The sequence below is a fragment of the Ictalurus punctatus genome, chromosome 16 (assembly GCF_001660625.3).
Source record: "Ictalurus punctatus breed USDA103 chromosome 16, Coco_2.0, whole genome shotgun sequence".
Classification (NCBI taxonomy): domain Eukaryota; kingdom Metazoa; phylum Chordata; class Actinopteri; order Siluriformes; family Ictaluridae; genus Ictalurus; species Ictalurus punctatus.
The window spans coordinates 9,850,438-9,875,234 of NC_030431.2; the positions used below are offsets into that span (position 1 = coordinate 9,850,438).

At 38.4% G+C, this 24,797-nt stretch overlaps 3 protein-coding genes across 6 annotated transcripts in view; 2 read left to right on the forward strand and 1 right to left on the reverse strand.

Annotated features, from left to right (window-relative positions):
* supt20 (SPT20 homolog, SAGA complex component) overlaps nt 1-3,058 on the forward strand; it is a 25,581-nt gene extending 22,523 nt beyond the window's left edge. For all 4 annotated transcript variants that reach the window (XM_017488498.2, XM_017488499.2, XM_053686819.1 and 1 more), the window contains one exon: nt 2,239-3,058. In XM_017488498.2, the coding sequence (XP_017343987.1) occupies nt 2,239-2,385 (147 nt within the window). In that variant the 3' untranslated portion in view covers nt 2,386-3,058. The remainder of the gene's footprint in view (nt 1-2,238) is intronic.
* On the reverse strand, nt 2,960-13,640 carry exosc8 (exosome component 8). The gene is given in 11 exon segments (NM_001200766.1): nt 2,960-3,192; nt 3,316-3,422; nt 4,329-4,449; nt 4,554-4,650; nt 4,755-4,800; nt 7,073-7,178; nt 7,266-7,311; nt 7,391-7,464; nt 11,312-11,375; nt 11,511-11,547; nt 13,602-13,640. Coding segments are annotated over 11 exon segments (834 nt in total). The 5' UTR covers nt 13,619-13,640; the 3' UTR covers nt 2,960-3,073.
* Nucleotides 13,641-14,874: 1,234 nt separating this feature from the next.
* Nucleotides 14,875-23,553, forward strand: alg5 (ALG5 dolichyl-phosphate beta-glucosyltransferase). The gene is made up of 10 exons (XM_017488516.3): nt 14,875-15,158; nt 15,692-15,860; nt 16,202-16,248; nt 17,527-17,595; nt 18,846-18,938; nt 19,911-20,024; nt 20,203-20,262; nt 21,726-21,877; nt 22,843-22,928; nt 23,142-23,553. The coding sequence occupies exons 1-10, from the start codon at nt 15,093-15,095 to the stop codon at nt 23,255-23,257; spliced, it is 972 nt and encodes a 323-aa protein (XP_017344005.1). The 5' UTR covers nt 14,875-15,092; the 3' UTR covers nt 23,258-23,553.
* Nucleotides 23,554-24,797: the final 1,244 nt, after the last annotated feature.

Sequence of the window (24,797 nt, forward strand, 5' to 3'; positions counted from 1 at the left end):
TACCCAGGGGGTCGCACATGTCGGTTGGTCTGCACCGCACTTTTTAATGGATCGTGCAGGTATTTGATCAGCGCTGAGCAGTTTTTCTGTGTAGCTTAGTTTGGACCAGCTTTTGAGTTGGTTGGCTTCCCTCCAGTTTCACGCTTGTATCCGCACTGGCCAGCTTCGCTTTTCTCTCAAGGTAAATGGACACGTGTTCGGTTCGTTTACCTTGAAATAAAATCTCAGTGTATCTTTTGATTTAGCTAACAACAGACAAGTGTATATAATTAACACTGCTTTACTAAATTGATTCTTGTCTTAACGTTAGCTTGGCTGAGTAAGTGCATTATTTTCATATAACCACATGGTCTTTTTGTTTTGTTCCCTTTTCCACAGCGATTTGCAACGATTACAATGTTTCAATTTATTAATGAATGACACCTTTCACTGGTTTATAGTTAGAGTTAATGTTGTGAAACATCCTAGAGGGTTAGTTCCTGTTATCACTTATGTCACAGACCTGCAATTCATCCCCCCCTCCACGAGTGACTGAAATACGGAAAGTGTGTTATTATAGAATCATAATTGTCATATGTTGTGATTGTCTGTTAAGTAAGAAGTATAACTAGTTTTAGGAAATAGGAAACAAACAAAAAAAGTTATTAATTAATCAATAAAAAAACGGTTTTTTTTTGTTTTTTTTTTGTAATGCGATATTTTCCAAAATTGAATACTGTGTTGTGACTTGGTATTATCTAACCAAATAACTAACTATCGATTTAAATTAGAGACACACCGATACTGAATTTCTCAGCCGATACCAATAACTAGTTATTCAGAGTGATATTGGCTGATACCGATAGTTCTGCCTTTTATACCTTCTTTTAAATTAATAATAATTAATTCCACAATTTTCAAGGAAATGCAAGTAAAAACTTTATTCTCTCCATTTCAACAAGTTGTTTCACAGTAACTGGTCTCATAAACAGAAAACACATTACTCAAATTAACATTAACACATGAACTAAATTCTGAAGATTAAAGTAAGATTTTTTAACTTATTGAATGTTATTAATTCATATTAATTGACTTAATTGACTGAATTCTAAAAAAACCCCAAAACCTCCTGGTAGTCGCACATTCACTCACCACAAACAAAAGCATTTCCACTTCACTGACATCAAACTGGTAATATATAACCTTTTTTTATATATTAACATTAACTGGATATGAAATATACTACTGTACAAGTGTATTTTTCTGTGCAATATATATACTTTTTCAACTCATCTTCATTTAAATCTTTCAACAGTGTACTGGCCCTTTAATTCAGCTCGAGCAGCGCGGGGGAAAAAAAAATTGACTCGATGTGGAAACTCTCGTTTCACTGCTGTTCACTTCCGGTGTAAAATTTTAGCAGTGCAGAGATTACATACTGCAGTTTTGTCATCATTCCACACAAGAGACACCATCTTTAAACACAGCATGAAACACAGTGTGTTTTCCCGCAGTCTTTTGATTGACAGGATGTAATCGGCCCTGATCATCTGATGTTTTTAAACTATTGGCCGATGGGGTGAAAAATTACCTTTATCGGCAGATACATCGGTGCATCTCTAATTTAAGCCTGCACTTCGTGAATAACATTGCTAATGTAGATGGAGGCCAAAGTTAAACTCTACCTAACAACTGCGCGGCCCCCCCCAACCCCCCGTAAACAAACAAACAAAACTTTTTTTTTTTTTTCCATTCAGGGTTGGCAGGTCTGGTGCTGTTTTCTACGTTTTAGCAGTTGATATATACTGGTGCTGCTAAACTGTTCCTCCTCATCCTCTGTTCCCTTTATCTGCCTGCATCCACACTCATCAAGCCTTCATCCTCTGCTCCCTGCTCTTCCTCTGCTTCATCCAGCTTTTGCTAATTCGGTCATTTCGGTTGTGTGTTTCTGTAAATGCAGCAATGTTAACTGACGTCTCCTCTCACAGTAGCCGTGTACAGACTGCTCAGCTTTTTGATCATCCAGCTGGCATGGCTGTGAACGTTCAGTGTTGGTAAACATCAAGGTTTACAGTTAAAATGAATATTGAAATAAACTACAGACGATTTCCTAGGCACATGAGCCTTTTTTTGCATGTTGTGCATCCATCCAACTGTGAATCCCAGGCTTTCTGAAAGTTTATTAGCGATGACGGTCTGTGAGAGGAGACTGTAACGTCATAAACACAAACTCAATGTTTTCTTTTTCTTTATGTGCAGTTGCAATTCTTGCAACACCAAATGCAGCAGCAAATGGCTATGGCAGCGGGGGCGGGGCCTCAGGCAGCGCTGCCACGGCAACATTCCGCCAACCAACCAAGAAGTAAGAGGAAGCGCAGCATGCCCCAGCCCCTCCCCAAATCATGACCACTGACCTCGCCCACACATCACGAGGAACACACTGTGCTTGGTCAGCCTTTTTTTTTCTCTCTCTCTTCCTTGCCCTGACTGTGACAACCGATATAAGGTTTTTTTTTTAAACCCCTTGAGTTTGTAGCTATGGACGTAAACACATCCACTTATCCAACCCAATTTTTGAACAAGGATTTTTTTAGAGATTGGGACATTTATTGAAGGTCATTTTTAAAAGAAATCTATGAAATGAGAATTCTTCCTGGCATGCTCCAATTTCTCTCCTTGTTATCATCCTTTTCTATGGGAGCCTTTTGGCCCGTTGTGAAGAGAATCATGGAGCTGTGCCTGAAAAACTCCTGCTGGTCAATTAGTTTTGCAAAAGAAACTTTTCTGCAGCTGGACATGGAGCTGGGCCACTGAGTGATTGGCCTTGTTCTCCCAACATGCAATTATGTGTTCAGTCTTTCTACAGCACATTTTAAAATGGCATTTTGTTGTACTGACGCTGCAGTTTATGTATATTCTTATGGGTGGAAATTCAGGATCAGGGGTGTGAAAGACATTTCTGAACACTGAGGCAGAAGTTTTGTAAATGGTCTTTGTCAGCAGTTTTATTGTTATAAAAAAAAAAAAGAAAGAAAATATATATTGACAGTGGAAAAAAATACAACTTTTAAATAAGAAACCTGGCTCCTTGCAATTATTTTGTCGACTTTATGCTCTCAGTGACTCTGTCTATGAGTTTGTTGATCTCTCGATTTCGGGTCACAGCTCGACTTATGCAGCCCTGCAGCTTCTCTGCTGATAAGGAACTGCCCCCTGAAAGAAAAGAAAAATCATGAAACAGACTATCTAAACTTAAAAGGTGTACTATATTTCCAATTCTATTTAAAAATTGGTGAAGAAATTGTTTACTATGGCATAATACTGCAGAAAATGAACCTGGTTTATGGAAAGCACAGAGCTGATCGTTCTCATCTGTGACTGCGGTTATTAATGCTGTAGCCAGACTTTCCTCTTCTGTTGTTGGGTCCACTATAATTACTTCACTGCATGGAGAATACAGACATTTACTATACAGTATATATGCCAAACAGAACAGTTCTGCAGTTTCTTTTATGATTAGGGGACGTAAACATGGTCCCTCTTACAGTCAAGTCCACAAGTATTTGGACAGTGACAATTTTTGTACTTTTGCCTCTACACCATCACAATGGATTTGAAATGGATTTTGAAGTGCCGCTGTGAGCCAGGGCGGTGTAGAGAACAGAAATGATAAATAAAGCAGACTAAATACCAATTCCACAATTAACTGCACATTGTGAAAGAGAACACGGGCAAGCGGTTATTATTTTTTTAAGCTTTAATGTACATTATCACTTTCAGATCACTTGTATGATGTGTAAAGGGGTTGGTCTTTAATCCCACTCCTGCCTGTTCCTGAAGGAATTCTGAAACTAGTGGTATGTGATATACAAATTTATAGTTTTGCACATTTATTCATTTTCATTCTTAACAGTATAGCCTAAAGAAGCATTGAAACTGGAATTGTACTATATAGCGTATGGCCTACAGTCTTTATAGGCTGTTAATTGAAGAGTGATGGTTTTGCTGTTGTTTATCAGCAGGCAATTCACCAATATAATAACCTAAATGTAGTGATGCCCTGAAACACTTTTGCTCTAATTATGGAAAAGTCAACTACTTCAGAGTTACAGATCATCTAGTAAAAAATTTATAGTTGTGCAAACCCTGGTATATAGTACTAAATTTTACAGGGTCTTTATGTCTAAATGATAACATTAAGTGGTAGAAGGAAAGTACATTTCCAGAGTCTAAGAAATAAACTACAGAAACAGTTTAAAAAAAAAAAAAGTCCCCTCCAAAAGTATTGGAACTGCAAGGCCAATTCTTTTGATTTTGCTAATACATTAAAGACTGCATGGTAGACTTACTCATCAAATACTGCGAATGATGAGGCAACCGGGTGCTTGTTAATCTGCAGATGTCTCTTGTGCTGCACATCAACCTCAGGTAAATCTGTCTCTTTGTTAATTGTGACTTTAGGAAGTTGTGCTGGAAACCAAATTAAAAAATAAAACAAAAACACCACCACCAGACAATTACACACTTTCCTTACAGTTTAATAAACGGGGTATAAATTTTTAACCACTGCTTACCATTCTTTAATGCTGCCAGTAATGTTATGATGCAGGCATCAAGTAAATTTCCATCATAGTCTAAACACATGATATCACAGTACAGGACCCAGCACAACTGAAACGTAAAAGACATGTTTCTTTCAGTTTTTGAAGGTTAAGTCCACGTTTGGGTTTTTTTGGAAAGGAAGTACATTTTAGTGTATGATTTTTCCCCCCTACCTTTGACTTCTCGATGCACAAATCTTCTTTCTTTATAATGTTAGAGCTGCAATTATCAAACATTCAATTAGATCATTTAACTTTGAAAACTGGGCCATGCCAATTAAAAAATTGCAAACAGTCAGGTCCATATGTATGTGGACAGTGACAATTTTCATAATTTTGCCTCTGTACACCACCAAACTGCATTTGAAATGAAGCAATCGAGGTGTGATTGAAGTGTAGACTTTCAGCTTTAATTCAAGCGGTTTAACAAAAATATTGCATTAACTGTTTAGGAATTACAGCTTTTAAAAAAAAAAAGTCCCTCCATTATCACAGGCTCAAAAGAAATTTGACAGCTGTTTGATAAGCAGTTTCATGGACAGGTGTGGCCTGTTTCCTCGTTATATTATGAAAAATTAAAGAAAATTAAGGAAATAAAATTTGCATTTGGTAGCTATTGATTGTGATTCTCAACATGAGGTCCAAAGAGGTGTCGATACAAGTGAACGAGGTCATCATTAGGCTGAAAAAACAAAACAGACCTGAGAGAGCAGAAACATTAGGAGCGGCCAAATCAACCATTTAGTACATTCTTAAAACGAAGGAATGCACTGGCGAGCTCCACAACACCAAAAGGCCTGGAAGACCATGGAAAACAACTAAAGTGGATGGATGACTGCAGAATTATTTCCTTGTTGAAGAAAAACCCCTTCACAACATCTAGCCAAGTCAAGAACACTCTGGAGTAGGTAGGTGTATCGGCTGCCAATGGAACTGGGTCAGTGGTGTTTATTGATGGATGTGAATGCTAATCGAAGTAGCTGGGTGAATTCTGGGGTGCATAGAGTTATGCTCAGATTCAGTCAAATACTGCAAAACTGTGCTACGCAGTACAGATGGATAATGACCAAAAATATACAGTGAAAGCAACCTAAAAGCTTCTTGAGGCAAAGTAATGAAATGTTCTTAAATGGACGAGTCAGACACCTGACCTCAACCCAATTGAGCAATTGGGTTGTAAGTGAAACCCAATTTCACTTACTGAAAACAAAACTGAAGGCAGAAAGACCTACAAACAAGCAGCATTGAAGGCAACTGCACTAAAGGACTGGCAAAGCATCTCATGAGAGGAAAAACAGAACTCACGTGATGTCCATTGGTTCCAAATTTCAGGAAGTTGTTGACTGCAAAGGCTTTGCAACCACTTATTAAAAATATTCCTTATATTTATAATTGTTAGTTTGTCCAATTACTTTTTAGCCTGTGAAAATGATGGGACTCTGTACTTCCTTAACAGTTCATGCAATATTTTTGTTAATTCCCTCCAATAAAAGCTGAAAGTCTACACTTCACTCACATCCTGTTTTCATCATTTCAAATCCAGTGTGGTGATGTACAGAAGCAAATGTCCAAAAATCGTCACTATTCTGTACTTCTGAACCTGACTGTAAATAATCCAAACAATTATTGTGCTAACAGTTTTGGGGCTCGTATGTAAGTATATACCAATGGGATAATGCCACACTGAACTCAACATGCAAAGAAAGATATATTATAATTATGCAAAAGAATGTTTATAGAACATTCTTTTATATATATATATATATATATATATATATATATATATATATATATATATATATATATATATATATATATATATATATATATATAAAAATAAATATAAGTACGATCAGAGTTGATCTTAAATCAAAATTGTAGGCAGGAAAAATGTGGCCAAATCACAGCCGTGCTGATATTCAGTACAACAGCACTCTGGCTTGTGTGAGATTGCTTAATTAATAATACTGATCTGTTAGCCTGAACAAGCTAGAACTCAGTGGTAGTGTTGTTATGATTACAGTGTGTGTGTCATGAGAGCTGGGTTTTTTTCCCTATTAATTCCACCCAGTGTTCAATTACATTCCACACTCCCAGCTACTCATATGATTGTGTTCTGCCATGTGACTACGCCTCAAGGACCTACAGTCTAGCTGAAGCACTTGTTACATACACATACAGATTTGTCATGAATAAACAGGCCATAGGCAGGAAGGATTTAAAAAATAAAAATAAAATTTCCCTGTGCATGTAGGTTATGTAAATCTTCCTTCGGAACCTCTAATAAACAAAAGTATGTTTACATGCATCTTTTATAAATGATGCCCCATGGTACCGAGACAAAAGCCAAGACTGGCACACACATTCTCACTATGAACCCCCCCCCCCGCCAAATGCTAAGGTTTAGCTCATTTTAGCTACCACTAAGTTACACTCAGTTTCTTTATGCAAAACCTCAAACCGCTCTACTAATGCAAGCGAGTTCTGCTCACTCGTCGATGATGTCTGCAATGAACTGGCTGGCCACCTGAGCCTGTTCTCCAGGGGGACCAGGACGAAATCTGGATGAGCACAGAGGAGGCAGATCCACATTCGGAACTGTAGCACAAGAAAAGCCAATTTAAACTTTATTCAGCAAGACAAAATCCAAAAAGGTGTCTGTAATAATGATGCACACACTGTTACCAATATATCCTTTATCAGGGGCATCAGCTGTGGGCGTGGCCAGTTCCTGTGTGGAAAAACATGTGGAGTCAATAACAGTTTTCGACTATTACGATGATGTCTCTGAACTACAGAACGCTGCTTACTGCTTTTATGCCACAGATGACTGTGGTGTTTCCAATCTTCACCAACGCTGAGCCATCTGCAGTGCTTATTGAACCTGAGAGACAAGAGACACTGCTTACAAATTTGTGAAACAGTCAGTGGTAAAAATCACGCCAAAATTTGTAAAAAAAATATTTTTAAAAATTTAAATATATAAAGTTTTTATATTTATTATTGAATATAATGTATAGGTAATGTATGCCTGTGTGATTGGTTTACATTAAAGTGGTAACTGACTGCAAAAAATGTTTTTGCGAACCCCTTATCTCTGTCTGGATACACTATATCTGTCTGGATACACTATAATGTGATCTTATACCAGACAACGATGCTGCCATTTCAAACTTAAAGTGAAAAGCAATAATGGACAGATACATTTCTGTTTCTAATGAACGAAAACTGAACTATTTTATACTGAACAGCGGACACCAACAGAAATGCACCTTTAATGCACAGCAGTTTTTATTTGAATCATCTTCATTTTCTATTTTAGCTCATATTCTGTGTGTGTTCTGTTTCATAAATACCAGTTTATTATATAAGCAATAATTGACTCCAGTCCGAATTATAAGGGAAGGGAGAGGAAAAAAAATAAAAACAAAACCACTTTGCTTTGCGTTGTGGCCTCCACCTCGGGTGTGCATTTTCCCCCCCTAAATAATTCAATGGACTGGATTCAATTATTCCGCTTATACCACAGTTAACACACCTCAAGACATTTTTCAGGTGTTCTATTTCAAGACATTTGTCAGATTTTTGTCCTTAAAATTCTCCTGTGTGTTGAACTAATTTCTTGCTCATCCCATCTCAAGCATCTGTTGCCAATTCCAAAATGTCATTTTAGAGCTATTAAAGGAGGCTTGAGCCACTGATATGCAGATATTAGAGAGAGAGAGAGAGAGGGGGGAGAAAGTTTGTTGTACGATCTGTGTGCTGTGGTGGACAATAACTTGGCGAACTGATATGGAACTGTAATGTGGTCAAGACCTGACTGGAACTACTATCGCTGTACATTTACTAAAAAAAAAAAAATAATTGCACACCTCAGAACTTCTGTCAGCCAATCAGAACACAGATACACTGAGACAAAGATGCCAACAAGTACAAAAAGAGAATCCAAACCAATTCCTCAAAATAAAACAAATGAGTGAGACAAAATGTACAGTGCTGTGACAAAGTATTTGCCCCATCCTGATTTCTTCTGTATCTCATATGAAATAGATTTAGTTTTAATTTCTGAAACTAAGATAAAATAAAGGCAACCTGAGTAAACACAAAATACAGCTTTTAAATTATAATGTTATTTATTGAAGCAAAAAAGTTATCCAATACCAACTGGGCCTGTGTGAAAAGGTATTTGCCCCCATAGTTACTAATTCCCCAATCTGTGAAACTGCATTGATAATGTGGTTCAGGTTGACTAGACACAACCAGACCTGATTACTGCAAACCCTGTTCAATCAAATCAACACTTAAAGGTACACTATGTAACTTGTTTTGTTCAAAATAAACAAAATTTATATAATGAGTATGTCCATCATAAATCCATCTTACAAACCGTGTTTTTGTCTTACTCTGATTGACTAAGGTAAGCATATAATAAGTATTTATTTTTTAAACCTATCGGGACGGATTTCACGGGAAATTACGTACATACGTCATTCGGTGGTGTGTGTCTCGTCATATCCATAAACAGAGAAAAGCAACTACGGCTACTTTGTCACGTGTAAGGTGTGGGAGTAGCGTAGGTTAGTTGTCACAATAAGCGAGACCATGCAAAATGGCAAACCTCCAGGGGATCACTGGTTGTAAGAACCAAGAACCAGAGATGGCTTTTTTCTTACTCAACAGGTGAGATATGTTATTGAAACCATATATAGTCATGTAGCGTTCAGAGTCCATTGTAAAGCATTATCTATTGTTATTGCACAGTGCTGGATTTTATTTTCAAGGGCTGTGCAAATTATAAACCTAATGCGTAGCTAAAGTAAAGTTTTCAGCTGTCTAATTAGCCAGCTTTGACCCTTTCCATCTAAACTGGTTTTATCTCTTGAGCCTCTTGAGTAGTGGATGTTTTATGAGCAGTAGAACAATCTCAATTATTTTTTATTTATGAGAAAGAAGAGAAAGAATTCAGTTCTACTCCAAGTAAAACACATCTGCCACCATCTGTACCACATCTGACCTAATCAGACAAGCAATCGTTATGTTAACAACTTTTGTAACGTGAATAATTTTAAAACATCAGTGTTTCCGATTAGTCAAAACTAGGGGCATTAGCTGGACTGTTAATCATCCAGGGCTGAGCCCAGATTCTTCTCCATGCATTTTTTCCAGCTCAGCTAGTAGCCTAAGTTTTGTTTTATAGATGCTGAGGTAACTTAGTTGTCAATGTATGACATGATCAGAAAAAGTCAGATTTATCATAAAGCTTGTCTCAGGTGTTGTCACTGTGTGTAGAACTACCAGACCGATAAAATTTAAAACTTTTCTAACTAGGCTAGTTTGGTGTTGCTAGCCAAGTGGAAGCACAACTAAGCTATGTGTTTAGCTGCTACAGTGCCATGCAAAGCACATTATCTTTCCTTAGGCTCTGCTCATATCATGTTCACGTAAACTGGAACTCAGACATTTACACACCTTGTTTTTCTTCTCAGCATCAGAGGATGCTAATGTTTCAGTTTCAACACCTTTACTGGTTAAAAAAAAACAAAACAAGCACAGTGTTCTTCCTCAAAATGCATGCAGTTTTATTTTATTTATAAAAGAGAGCCAAAACGTACATAGTGTACCTTTAAACAGAACTATTTTCAACAGCATGAAGTTGGTTAAAAGGTCTTACCCAGTAATACACTATGCCAAAATTTAAAGACATTCCAGAAATGATGAGGAAGAAGCTGATTGAAGTACATCAGTCTGGGAAGGGTTACAAAGCTATTTCAAAGGCTCTGGGACTACAAAGAACCACAATGAGAGCCATTATCTCCAAATGGAAAAACTCTGCACAGTAGTGTACATTCCCAGAAGTGGCTGACCTTCCAAAATTCCTCCAAGAACACAACAACTACTCATCCAGGAAGTTACAAAACAGCCAAGGACAACATCAAAGGACCTACAGGCCTCTCTTGCTGAGGTTGCTGATAGAACCTGCTCTTACAGGTTCATCTGAATTTTGCCAAAACACATCTTGATGATCCTTAAACCTTTTGGGAGAATGTTCTGTGGACTGATGAGTCGAAAATGGAACTGTTTGGAAGGCAGGAGTCCTGTTACATCTGGCGTAAACCAACCACAGAATTCCACAAAAAGAACATCACACCTACAGTCAAGCATGGTGGTGGATGTGTGTTGGTGTGTGGATGCTTTGCTGCTTCAGGGTCTGGGCAACTTGCAATAATTGAGGAAAACATGAATTCTGCTCTCTACCATAAAATCCTAGAGAATATCTGGTCTTCAGTCCGTAAACTGAAACTCAAGCGCAACTGGATTATGCAGCAAGACGATGATCCAAAGAATATCTCTGGTTACCGGAAGCGTTTGGTTGCAGTTGTTGCTGCTAAAGGTGGCACAAACAGATTTAAATTTTAAGGGGGCAATTTCGTTTTTCATATTGGTGATAGGTGTTGGATAACTGTTTTTTGCTTCAATAAAAAAAAAATCAATAAAAACTTGTGTGTTTACTCAGGTTGCCTTTGTTTTATTGTGTATTGCGTTTATAGATGTAAAACTATTTAGTATGAGACATACACAAAAGGAGAAGAAATCAAATACTTTTTCAAAACACTATATGACTTGTTTAATTTGTTTTAGTTTACAAGGTTGCTGATAATCTTCGAGCTTCACTGAAGAATATTTACCATCTAAGCCATTTGAACTTTAGAAAGCACATCATTACTGCTCACCAGTGTTCAGTGTTGTAGGTCTGAACTCTCCCAGCTCTCTTCCATCTGGCCGGCAGTTTTCTTTCTGTGTAGAGATCATCATCATTTTATACAATACACCAGTGAACTTGAGCCTACACTGAAAAACAATTAGCCACTTTCTGCTATATGATTCAAATGTACAAAACATGCCCTGATAGGCCTGAGCTATGGGGCTTACCAAAAAGCTTCTGTGGTACTCCAGTGGCTCTGCTGTCCTGGAAAATAAAACCAAGCACAATAAAACCAAGCACAATAAACAAACATAACAAACAAACATCCTAAACAACCTGTATATCGATATTTATAAATAAGATCTTTAATTATGCAAAAGATTTACTTTTTGATGAAATTCTGAGTTGATTTTTATTTTGTTGTTTAAATATCTTTCAATAACATGTGAGTCTATTTTCACTCTGGTTGTTGGGAATTATGCTGCATTCGACTAGGGATTATAACTCAGATTTCCTGACCTTCAACCAGGACAAATCAAAATAAAAAAACACCCCCTCAACTCAGAATTCCTACTCAGGACCTCAGGATGGTTTCCTCAACTCCATGTTCAGCACATGACATCAAATCAACACGTCTGCACACAGCATTGGCAATAAGCAATGTAGCACTTGTTAACTTTACAGGAATGCTGAATATAAGTATTTGCTCTAGATCGGTCCACATACAGAAGTATTAGATTGTTAAATCTAGAACATACAGTCCGCTGTTTTGAGGAGGAAAAATTAAAAATAGAAAAATTACACTATATTACAGTTACACTATATGTGCAAAAGTTTGTGGACACTTGACCACGATGTGCTTTTTGAACCTCCCATTCCAGATTTAAACCCCCTTTTGCTGTTATATTGTCCTTCTTTCTCGAAGGGTGTCCACTGAGGGGATTTGTGTCCATTCAGCCACAAGAGCATTAAGACCTGTTCACAATGGGACGATTGTTGCAGCGTGAAATACGGTCTGTTGGACACCCCAATGGGTGTCAATGGGAGTGTTCACACCCAGGCATAAAACATGTGACGTAAAAGCATAAAAAAAATGTTAACATCAACAGGTTCGTTGTTTTTTTGAAGGCCGACCAATAAAATTTGCACTTTTGTTTACGTGCCCGGAGCCACTAAAGTTACATAAAAGTACGACTTGATGGTGCTCGAGTTCAAAACTGTCTTGCAGACAAAGATGCAAGCACTCACAATTTTAGTGGGAGAGCACATAAGTGACATACCTGAAATAAAATGCTCATTGCTAACAAATCCTTCTGCCTACACACATAAACAAGGTATCCTTTAGTGAGGTCAGGCACTGATGTCAGGTGAGGAAACCTGGAGCATATTCGGTGTTTCAGTTCATGTTTCGCACAGGTCTCAGTGCAGGTCACTCGAGTTCTTCCACACTAACCTTGGCAGACCTTGTCTTTATGGCACTTGCTTTGTGCACAGGAGCATTTTGTCACACTGAAACACGTTTCAGCCTCTTAGTTCCACTGAAAGTACTACAGTACCACTGTAATGCTACAGCATACAAATACATTCTCTACACTTTTCCAACTTTGTGGCAACTGTTCAGAGAAGGTGGTCATGTCTACACCCCCCCCTCCACACACACACCCAAACAAGGACGTAAACACATAGTATAACTAATTTCAGGTTAAGAAGTGCTGCTTTAACTGGGGAAACCATCCTGTGTGGGAATTCCTAGTTGAGGGGGCGTTTTCTTTGCTTTCTCATAGTCTGTGGTCATGAATTATGAGTTAAGATAAATGCAGAATTATCCCTTATGCTTGTTGAAAATTTCCCTCTCGCATTAAACGCCATCGTAACTGTACTTGCAAGGGCCCCTGGTGACGTCATCACAGCAAAATACTGAACTGCTCATAGCAATAACGACCTAATTAGCACCAGAATCACTTCAATATAAACAACTAATGTGTTTCCAAAGCTTAGATAACTTCAATATTGAGCGTTTTACATGAACTGAAGTTAAACTGGGGGCAAAATGTGTGTGTGAATGTTTATGGCTAACTAGTCTTACTACCAACCTGGAGGAAACCGCATATGTACATGGACTGTGCCTCTCACTTGTTTGTTATTTAGCTTGTTGTCTAGTTTGCTTCACTATTCTCTCTAATTAGATTGCCACAATCCGGCTCACACTAATGTCCAACAACTCAAATCACATTAAGCGACCATACGAAGCAAAGTAAACGTGTGTGCTCGCTATTTATTCATGCCTAGATCAACCAAAACGCACTACTAACACTTACTTGAAACCGGCCGCCATGATGCAAGGACACCCCACGTGCAAAAGGTCAGTGACGTCAGTTACTATGGGGAAATCAGGACACGCCGTCGACGCCGCCATCTTGAAAAGTGCAACTCTCCGGTTGAACTCGTCAACTTGAATGTTATTCATTTATGATTAATAGAGTTTGTAGATTTAAATGCGCCAAAAGCAACAAAACGCGCGCTGTCACATTTCACACACTTCATATCAGTATCGCTAAATATCAAATCATTGCCTAAAGAATCTAAATTGTGTCGTATCTTGTGGAAGGCTCAGTGAAAAACAACAGCCATGACTTCATATTAATATTTACATATAGCGGCTGTAACAAAGAACATTTAGGAAAATCCATTTTCTATACCTGCCTATCCCAGGGAGCATGGGGCATCAATCCATCGCAGGGCACACTCACATACACATTCACACACTTTAGACATGCCAATCAGTCTACCATGCATGTCTTTGGACTGGGTGAGGAAACCGGAGTACCCGGAGGAAACCCCTGCAGCACGGGGAGAACATGCAAACTCTGCACACACAGGGCAGCGGCAGGAATCAAACCCCCAACCCTGGAGGTGTGAGGCAAACATGCCAACCACTAAGCCACCGTGCACCCATTTTGGAAAATCGCTAATGGAAATAAGGAAACGATTCATACACAGTGACTGACTATGTTTACATGCACATCAAATTCCGTTTAAGGTGTATATTCGGGTTGCAGCCATATTCCGATTTCAGAATATGTTTATATGTGTACAGGCATTGGAATAGTCCTGTATACATGGTTGTTGTAAGTATGCCTGAGTTGCTGTTCCTAAATTCCTAGCATACAGCTAAACATCTGTTGGCGCACACAACTCCTGGCGAACTGAGCATGAGGTGCAACAAATTTCCGATCAAAACAGGCATATTCCAGTGGTAGGAATCGGACCATCGGATTGTGGCATTTACACGACTCATATAATACTAAATAGAATATTGCCAAATTCTGATTAATATCAGAATACTGATCTGTATATATATATATATATATATATATATATATATATATATATATATATATATATATATGCACAGATCATAGTTCCTGTTGTTATGATTAAAACAAACAAACAAACAAACAAACAAATAAATAAAAAGCTAGCAGCAATGACTTGCCACGTCAGTAGGACCTCCAGACCGCCAGGTGGCGCAGCATCCTCTGCAGCTCGTTACAGTCCAGCTCTACAATGCCCTCCTGGTGTACTGTGATGATGTGGTTTTGCAGAGTTCACTTCCGCATAGGTGTTTCAGTCTTCACAATGGGAAGTTTAACTGCTCCTCCTCTCTGACACACTCACTTTTCTCTCCTCAATAGACTTAAACCTGAATTTCGTGTTTTTTTAAAAACGGTCGTATGTATGAAGTTATCCAGGAAGTGCTTCTCTCCCACTGACAATTCCTCACTGAGCTCCTCACTCGGGAATGGAGAATGGAGTTCGGACTGTGTGAATTAATCCACTGTTTACTGGTTCTGTCTGTCTTCGTCTTGCTCTTGGTAAGTTTAAGTTGCCTATGGAAATGTAAGAGCTCCAGATAACTTGCTTACCTCATTAACCTGGTTTGCCTGGTGTACTGGGGCTGCTGTTGCTCTCCTGCTCCTCCACAGGCTTTTAATAGAAACTAATAGAGCAGCTAACTGATGAGCTGATGGACATTGAGTACAAACTGTAAAGATGATGAAAATCCAGAAGTTAAACCTGTCTAGAGGTTCTGCTCTGGTCTCACTCTAAATAACCTTTTTGACAACAACAGAAAGTTTCATGTAGCACATTTGAAGGTATTTTAGTTTGTCTTTTGACTTTGAAACCATTCAAAGCTCTGTGTTGAGTCCTGTAACAGAACGTTCGACTTTCAGAAGTAGAGTTCCCCAGGTTCCTGTCCTGTTCTCCTCCTAAATCTGATGTTAACCTGCTCAGTAGGCAAATCCACTAGCTGGACGCTGGACTTCCAGGAACTTTGTAGTTATGGAGCCCTGTTTTAGGATGTTGTAGAACGGTGCTATCTGACATGTCTGATCTACTCTTGTAGCTTGTAGTAATCGCCCATGTCACTGCTGGAATGGTGGATCAGAGGTGTGACGAGAAGGACAAGTACTTCCTGTCTGCAGCGGGCTTGAACGAGCCTTTCCCCAGTCTGTCTGATCCTCCTTCACTGGAGCTCTCCGTGGTGGTGCCCTCCTACAACGAGGAATCCAGATGTAAGCTTCACGTTCAGTGGTTTTTACAGCATCAAGTTAACGATAGTGTAATACAGATAATGCAGCAACAGTAAACATTTGCACTGCTTTACCTCATTTTCTGCCCCCCCAGCGTATAACCTGGATTATTGTATATAGATGGATGTCGTCCTACATATGACAGGAAAGACCACAAACACTGATCCGATTGTCTGTTATTCTCCCTAAAGTTTTAAACACGGTTCCTTTGGTTTATTTAAGTACTTCGTAAAGGAACACCTTAACGACTAGCCCTTTTCCTAAAGCGGATGCTTCACAGCGTTATTGCAGCTGTAATGATTTCCTTTCCTTGTTTTCCCCAGTGCCTGTTATGATGGAAGAAGCCATGGACTACCTCGAGAAAAGACGGGTGTGTTTATTTTTGCATGTAGATTTTGCACGTTTTGTATTTGCTGATATTTGACATTAATCTTAATGAACACACTACATCTGAGATTTGTGATTTTTAAAATATTTCCATCTCAGGAATTTTCAAATACATTTTCCAGTAAATGCATCTTTCTTTTTTTTCTTTTTCTTTTCCACCCCCAGATTCTTTGTCTTAGCATTGCAAATTAAATATACTGCTTCTGTCATTTAAGGTGTTTTCACTTATAGTTCGTTTGAGCCCTCCAAATGCTCTCGGAGCGGTTCAGCGTGTATATGTGAACAAACCAAGTGATCTCAGACCCCCCTAAAAGGACCTAAAAGCGAAACCCTACTCGGACCACCTCCGGAGGTGGTCAGAGTACGGTTCGTTTGTGCTTCGATTTCTTCGTAATGTGTGAAAGTAACGAGGTCCCAGTCCACTTTGCGTTTCATTTCGACATGCATACCTGGAGGCTTGCTGTACCTGCAGCCATGTTCCGTCACTGCTGAAAACAACACAAAACTTTTCAGCATGTCAGGTTGCAGGGTTGTGTAGTCTCAGGAGGAGAGCTGTGCACTTCTTCAAATTTAGAAAGAGGATTGCATTAAACACCAATTATCCTTAACACATAAGAACATAAGTGTTTCTTCTGTTTTCTCAAAAACATGAAGGAAAGAGACTATAACAGAACAGTGCTACAAAGCTGGGTAAAAGTAAAAAACTACAAAAGAATTACATGAGCATCCGTGACAAAATGTGTCAGAGTGGTGAGTCCACTGAAATGAAGGATTCCTGTCTCTTCTGTGAGGACTTGGGTGAAATTTTGGGTGCAAGCTGGGGTCTGAGTTTTTATGAATTTGTGGTATGAACAAGAAAGGGTCTGAGATCAGTTCATTGCTGAAGAGGACCAAAAAAAGAGCCGGGTCACTTTTGGCTGGTTTCCTGTCTGGTTCACTTTGAGTGAACTGGGTTTGGTTCTTTTAAAATGAGCTATATGTGAAAACACCTTACACCAGAGAGGGTGGATAAGTGTAGCCGCAGTGTGTGGTTCTCACCAGCAGGTGGCAGCAATGCAGATAAAGACCATGAGTAAAATTGGTGTCAGAACTGCACTATGCTACAGCTGACCAAGCTGCCCAAAGATTTTTTTTATTGTTGATCTTACGTGTTGAATCTGGTATATTAAAGCAGGGAAACACTAAATAGTGTTTTGTTTAGTTAGGACTGAATTTTGACACGTGTATATGAATTATGGTGATTAAAATCTCTCTTATACAGAAGAAAAATCCTTCCTTTACTTATGAGGTCATTATAGTGGACGATGGCAGCAAAGACAAAACTACAAAGGTATGTTACGCTCCCCCCACTTCCTTTTTTTTTTTTTTTTTTTTTTTTAAACCAAGTACATCTAACCACTGTATACATTCAGCTGTCATTTTATTAGGCAGGCTTAGCTTATTGTTAACCTACTCATTAACAGTGGACCATTCTCACACACTCGGCACGCAAAGCAGCGCACACACTGACACAGTAGTGGCATGGTAGTAGATGTTGTACAACTGGATCAGACACGGCAGCAATAGTGATGTTTCAAACACAGTGTATACTTAAGTAGGGTTCAGACGTGATAAAGTTTTCCTGATATTTCACAACAGAGTTCACCAGAGAAGCAAGACGTATGCATGAAAAGTCACAGGAAAAGTTCCATCTGTTTTAAATACACCTCGTATCGTTAATGGAAGCTGGTTGATTTAATGCACTTGTTATACGTCTCGTGGCCAATTATTAGTACATTTTCATTTCCATCATTTAGCAGACGCTGTTATCCAGAGCGACTCACAGTAGTAGGTTACATGCCAAAAAAAACCCAAGCATGCCTGTAGGCTGTAGCTGTGCTAGGAACGGAAGTGTCACTTCTCTGCCAATTCCTTATAAATGTCATCTATACTTTCTCGTCCTGATTTTTTTTTTTAAACTCTGCGAATAGTAAGCCAAAATATTCCTTGGTGAAAGACTGTCTATTCTTCCTAGATGTGAGAACGCGTAGTACATAAGAGCTGCTAATGGACTAGAATCCTCGAGATAATCTGGTCATAACTGGTACCCCAACTCCTCATGTAAAACTAATCTGGTCCAAATAGGGCTTTACTATCTTTTTTACATGCATACCACTTTAGTCCAAATTGTAAATCTAAGGTTGGAGACTATACCTTTTTCCCCCTTATGCGCAGTATGGGTTAGTCATCCTTTATAGCTCCATCATCACTGGTTAATTTCTGAACGCAGGACGCTGCTGGCTGTATATTTTCGTGCAATTCTGTGATTGGTGGAGCTGATAAAAGAGAAAATAAGTGTAGTTGCCAGGTATCTGTACATAATAAACTGTAGACTGTAGACTGACTAGTTTGGTTAATATTTTATGTTTTCATTCACCCCTATATCTTCAGTAACAGCTTTACCCTGGTCAAGGTCACAGTGGGTCACATCCACACTCATTCACACATCAGAATCAGTGCTCTTTTATTCCTGATGTATAAACACCCTTTCTAAAGGTTTTGTTCACTGTTCTGTATGTATACTGTATGTTCTTTTCCCAGGTTGGCTTAGGATACACAAAGAAGTACGGGGATGATAAAGTGAGGGTATTGACACTAGTGAAGAACCGGGGGAAAGGGGGTGCTGTGCGGATGGTAAGACTTTATTCCATGTGACACACCCAACACTGGGCTCACACAGTAATGGCTCTTGTATTGTTTTTATAAAAGTTTTAGATAGTAAAGCTATTTAAAGTAAAACATGTGTTTTTTCATTTGTTTGGGAATGAGCGGACTCCCAGTAAACACAAGGTGAATGTACTGGTTTCAACACAGCTGTTGCATGATCATTATTGAAAGCATGATTTAACCCTTTACTCGACATTTGACATCTCTCTTTACCTTTGACTGTTTAAATCTACAGTGTGAATGTGTCCTGTACAGCAGTGCTTGAAACTTTGGTCATTTATTTATTGAGGAAAATGATCCAATATTACATATCGGTGAGTGGCAAAAGTATGTGAACCTCTAGGAGTAGCAATTTTATTTTAAAGGTGAAATTAGAGTCAGGTGTTTTAAATTAATGGGATGACAATCAGGTGTGAGTGAGCGCCCTGTTTTATTTAAAGAACAGATATCTATAAAAGTCTGATCTCCACAACACGTTTGTGGAAATGATTTCTGAGGAGCTCAGAAAGAGAGTTGTTGATGCTCATCAGGTTGGAAAAGGTTACAAAACCATCTCTAAAGAGTTTGGACTCCACCAATACACAGTCAGACAGATTGTGTACAAATGGCAGAAATTCAAGACAAAAAATTCATTGTTACCCTCCCCAGGAGTGCTCGACCAACTAAGATCACTGCAAGAGCAAAACGTGTAATAGTCCATGAGATCACAAAGGAACCCAGGGTAACTTCTAAACAAATAAAGGCCTCTCACTTTGGTATTTTCCTGAATAAGTAAATATCCACGTATAATATTTTTCTCATTTGAGTTCACTTTATCTACTTTTAGGACTTGTATGTAAATCTGATGATGTTTTAGGTCATATTTATGCAGAAATCTAGAACATTGGAAAGGGTTCACAAACTTTCAAGCACCACTGTATACTGTTTTGCTCTCCTCAGGGCACTCTGCGCACTCGTGGACGTCTCATCCTGATGGCCGATGCAGATGGAGCCACAAAGTTCGCTGACATTGAGAAGGTTGAGGCTGGACTACAGGATCTCAGTCCAAAGCCGGTGAGCATCACTTCTTATGATAGGTGGTGATGCAGTACATCTCTCAGATGTCTAAAATGTGATGTAGGCCAGAATTTCAGTCTGCATAGCGATTTGTTGTTCAATGTGATCAAGTGACAGTGTAGAAATACCAAATGTTGAATGCTTGCTTAACCTTCTTACTCATCATGTGTCTCAGGAGAACATGGCTATCTCTTGCGGGTCCAGGGCTCATCTGGAAAAGGAATCAGTGGCTCAGGTATTTAAAACTGGAATTCATTTTTCATTTGAGATGTCTGAAATACTGGTTAGTCTCTCTCTTTCTCTTTGAATTTTTTAAAAACTTTCATCATTTAGGGTCAGGAAGTAAATATTTCTTCTTATGGCTTGTCTCAGACATGCCATAATAAAGGTTTACTGTTTTAAGCTGTTCTTTGCTGTTTTTTGTATGTATTTATTAGGGCTGTGTATTGCGATCAATTTTGGCATTTCGATTAGATTCTTATTTATATGGATTCGATTCAATATCGATTAGTTATGAACATTTCAATGTTAATTTTGCAGACATAGAATCCATATTTTAATATAAATGCTGGTAACTGAAACCCTCCTTAGCTATATTACTGGAATAAACATTTAAAATGCACCCATTATGGTTTTTCAAACATTACCTTTCATGTAGTGTGATAGAGCTGTTTGTGAATGTAAAAAGTCTACAAAGTTTCAAAAATCGATTCTGAACAGCTGAAATGAGTCTTTAGTAATTCCAGACTTACTGTACAAACCTACGTAGGTTTGTAACAAAAAGCCCCGCCCCTGGTCTTCATAGGCTGCTCCTGGACAGACGGAGCTGAAACGCGTTATGGCAGTGGGTGTTTCCTTTTTGAAACACGCTGATAGCGGTAGACCAATCACAACAGACTGGGACATCTGACCAATCAGAGCAGAGTATGCTCTCTGAAAGGAGGAGTTTAGAATGAATCCTTTAGAAAGGCTCATTTAACACATTGTTTGTGACACTGGGGGGGAGGTAATGCTGCAATTTAGATTTCATAATTGAAGTGTTTTTTTGACCTTAGATGCATGTAAATTTATTGTATGAGACCTTTAAAAACAATTAGGCACGTTTCAAAACCATAATGGGTGCTCTTAAACAATATGGACCACACAATTATGTTTAATTACTTTTTACTTTAACTTTGAGTAACATTGTAACAAGAAATCATAAATATGTGCATACAATGCACACAAGGTAAGCACAAATTCCACACTGCACATTACTGTAAAATAAATAAAATATTGTAAATCTGCAGAAGTGAAATTCATTAACAACTTGAAATATTTTTAAGAAATAAAACCGTTTTAAAAATTCAAAACATGAAGGATGGTGACATGTTCAGGACGAGAGGCAAACTACAGATAATATCCACATCCTCTCAATAAATCACGCACATTGAGAATCAATTCTGGGATTTCCCAAATCAATATTGTTTTGTCATATTGAATATGAAGTAAAATCTGAGAATCAATCTGTTTTTTTTTTTTTTTTTTTTTTTTTTATAAACACAACCCTACTATTTAAACTGTGGAAGTCATTTTGACCCATAACATAATGGATGTAACACTTTTTCCCAACATAACAGGAGGGTTAATGGACCATGATGATTGTGTAAAATGAATCTCATTATGTTGAAATCTTATTGCTTTCTGTTCTTGTGTCAGCGCTCTGTGTTCCGAACTTTCCTGATGTACGGCTTCCACTTATTGGTGTGGTTCTTCTGCGTCAAAGGGGTCAAGGACACGCAATGTGGCTTCAAGCTCTTCACTCGTGAAGCAGCACTGAGGACATTCAGCAGTCTGCATGTAGAACGCTGGTAAAAACAATCTGCACTGCGACAGTATTCTGTGAGACGTGTTTCATACAATCACGCCCGTGTTAAAGTGATATGAGCGCACGATATAAAAATGTTATGTAGCATGTTTAAAACATGGTTTCAATTGTGTAAAAAGAATTTGAAACCCCAGTCTGTGCTTTCATTTGAAAACATTGATCTCAAGCAGTTTCTGTCCTATGCCGTTACACAAGTCATCCTTTCCAACTAAAACCTTTTCAGTTTCATATTCAGTATTGTCCTTTTTATACCCGCGTTTAAAACGTTGCCCCTCGTTTGTAATTTTTTCGTGGTGTGTTTTTGGGTGGAACCTCAAGCCAGACAAGTACAAGTTCTGGGAGTGATTTTTAAATGCCAAGCACTTTAAAAAAATCAATATATAAAGCCTTTGATTTCTACATTTATACATTATAAATAACATAAACAATCCGAACTGAAATCATACAGACTGTCCTGTGCTAATTGCAGGCAGGATTCACAATATGCCCATACTAAACAGGCTTTCAGCACACGCATTAATGTTTGACTTTATTTTATTATACTTGTGCACTACATTGGTTTATAATCTCACCACAGGGTGTCATCCAGAAGACAATGGGTTCCCTATTAAGTCTGTCTCTACTCAGTGTTTTCCTCTTTTCATCTCAAGGAATTCTGCCACTGCTGCCTCTGACTTGCTTATTAAAGATCTAGATCTGTGTCCAGATTTCTATAAAGCTGTTTAGTTATGTTAAAAGTGCTACACTAGTAAAATTGAAGTGAATAGATTTTATCTTCAATGATCGTTATGTATTCGTACAAGGTAAACAAAACCCGTGTACTTTTCTTTAACATACAGACATATACATTTACATAAATGTATATATACTCACGTCACTAAACATATTTCTTGGTGTTTTTGGCCGAAGTCTTGTTGTCCTACTTATTCCAATCTTTCATTACTACAGGGCATTTGATGTGGAGCTTCTGTACATAGCCCAGTGCTTTAAGATACCTATAGCTGAAGTGGCAGTCAACTGGACGGAGATAGAAGGTTAGATGTGGAACAGCTATGTCCAATCGAGATGCTTTACCTATTATTTATATTAATTTGCTGTAGTCTATATTTAGTGTAAAATTATAATGTTATGTTTACTTTTTTCATATACTGATGGCACATGTTTTTTTTGTTTGTTTTTTTTTTTAATTGAAAAAGATACATTTGGGTTTGACCTTAAAGTGCTTTTTGTCCATTGTGCCTTTTCAGGGTCAAAGCTAGTGCCGTTCTGGAGCTGGTTACAGATGGGAAAAGATCTCATCTTCATCAGACTACGTTATATCACTGGTGCCTGGAAATTGGAGTATCCACGGAAATCCCAGTAGGCCTTGCTGCTGTTGGTGTGTGGATTTACGTGCGCATGCTCCATTGTGTGCCACGTAACACCCACAACCAATTGCTACAAATGATCGTGACATACTGTACTGTTGCAGTTTGCAGTTAGTCATTGAGATTACTACAAACTGTGTAGTAGCTGCAATCCCTTTTTATTATGTCATGGGGTTGCCCAGGTGAACTGTTCATATTAACGTTGGTTTCTGTATAATGTGGTGATTTTCATTTGTAAAGAATGTGACATGCTCAGCCAAATAAAAGAACAACACACATAATTCATACAATACATACAAGGTATTCTTACAAGCTTTGCAGCATGAAAAATGACCTTCATGGTTTCAACAACCTGGAAATATTTCATTAATCCTTTCATGAGCTGCTTATGGAACAACTTTTAAGCTGTGTGCTTTGAAATCTCAAGTCACTTATACTTGTATAATGATAAAAAAAATAAATAAAAAAAACCCCCTACATTTTCCAAGATGTATTGCACTGGCATTGCAGTTAAGACAACTCAACCAAGTATATTCTTTGGAAAAAGGATTCCTCGAAGGTTCTTTGGGGGGTACTTTATTAGTTCTACATGGAACCTTTTCTAAAAAGCAGATTTTCTATTGTAGGGTTCTACAGGGTGTCCGAAAAGTCAGAAAGCAATGGGAGTAAACCTAAACAGATTTGTATTTATTATTTCCAACATACTGTATATGCCCTACATATCCTGTCCTATGCTCTAAGCACTTTCTCAGCTACTGTATCATGTTTTTTGTGGACTTCGCTCATCATATCTGGATCGACATATTTACTCAATATATTCCCATTTGTTCTTTTTCAGACCCCCTGTATATAGAGCCTTTAAGGGTATTCTTTGTGGGGACAAACCATAGAAACCTTTAGGTATGCATGCACATCAAAAGGCTTTTTAAACTTTATGTGCGGTTTGCCATGTGCTTCTTGGAGTTTACAGCTATTTAGAGTTTGACCAAGGCTACAAGTTCATAATGTTGAATGCACTCAGCATTCTACTAAACCGCATCATCATTTTTATCTTTTTTTTCTCCCCCTCACGCGCCTTTCAATCAGGTGGTTTTTCTTCCCCATATTCTCCTCATCTATCTCCGAGAAACGAGGACCCTTAATGCATTAATAATAAGAATAACAAAAAAAAAAAAAAAAAACGAAGTTCAAAACACCCAAATGTCAACTGTCAGCTTTTCTATCAGCCGCCTTTAATCTTTTGCTTTTCGGAGCGTGAGACTGAGCGTCCGGTATCACCTTTCACCGTCTCCCTCCTGTGTGTGCGGTGGAAAGTAGCGCGGCTGCGCGCGCAGTGGGCTGAGTATGGGCGCTGTCATTATTGCGAGTATTGTTTCGTTCTCCTGCAGTTGCTGTAAACTGTGAAAATGTCAAACTTGTAGACTCTCTGTCGCCGTCCAGGCTTGCGTCATTAACTAGAGCAGACCGCGCGCGCACGCCAAATCGAAATGTATCCATCCGCAGCAGAAATAGAGCCATCGATAAAACTTTTTGGCA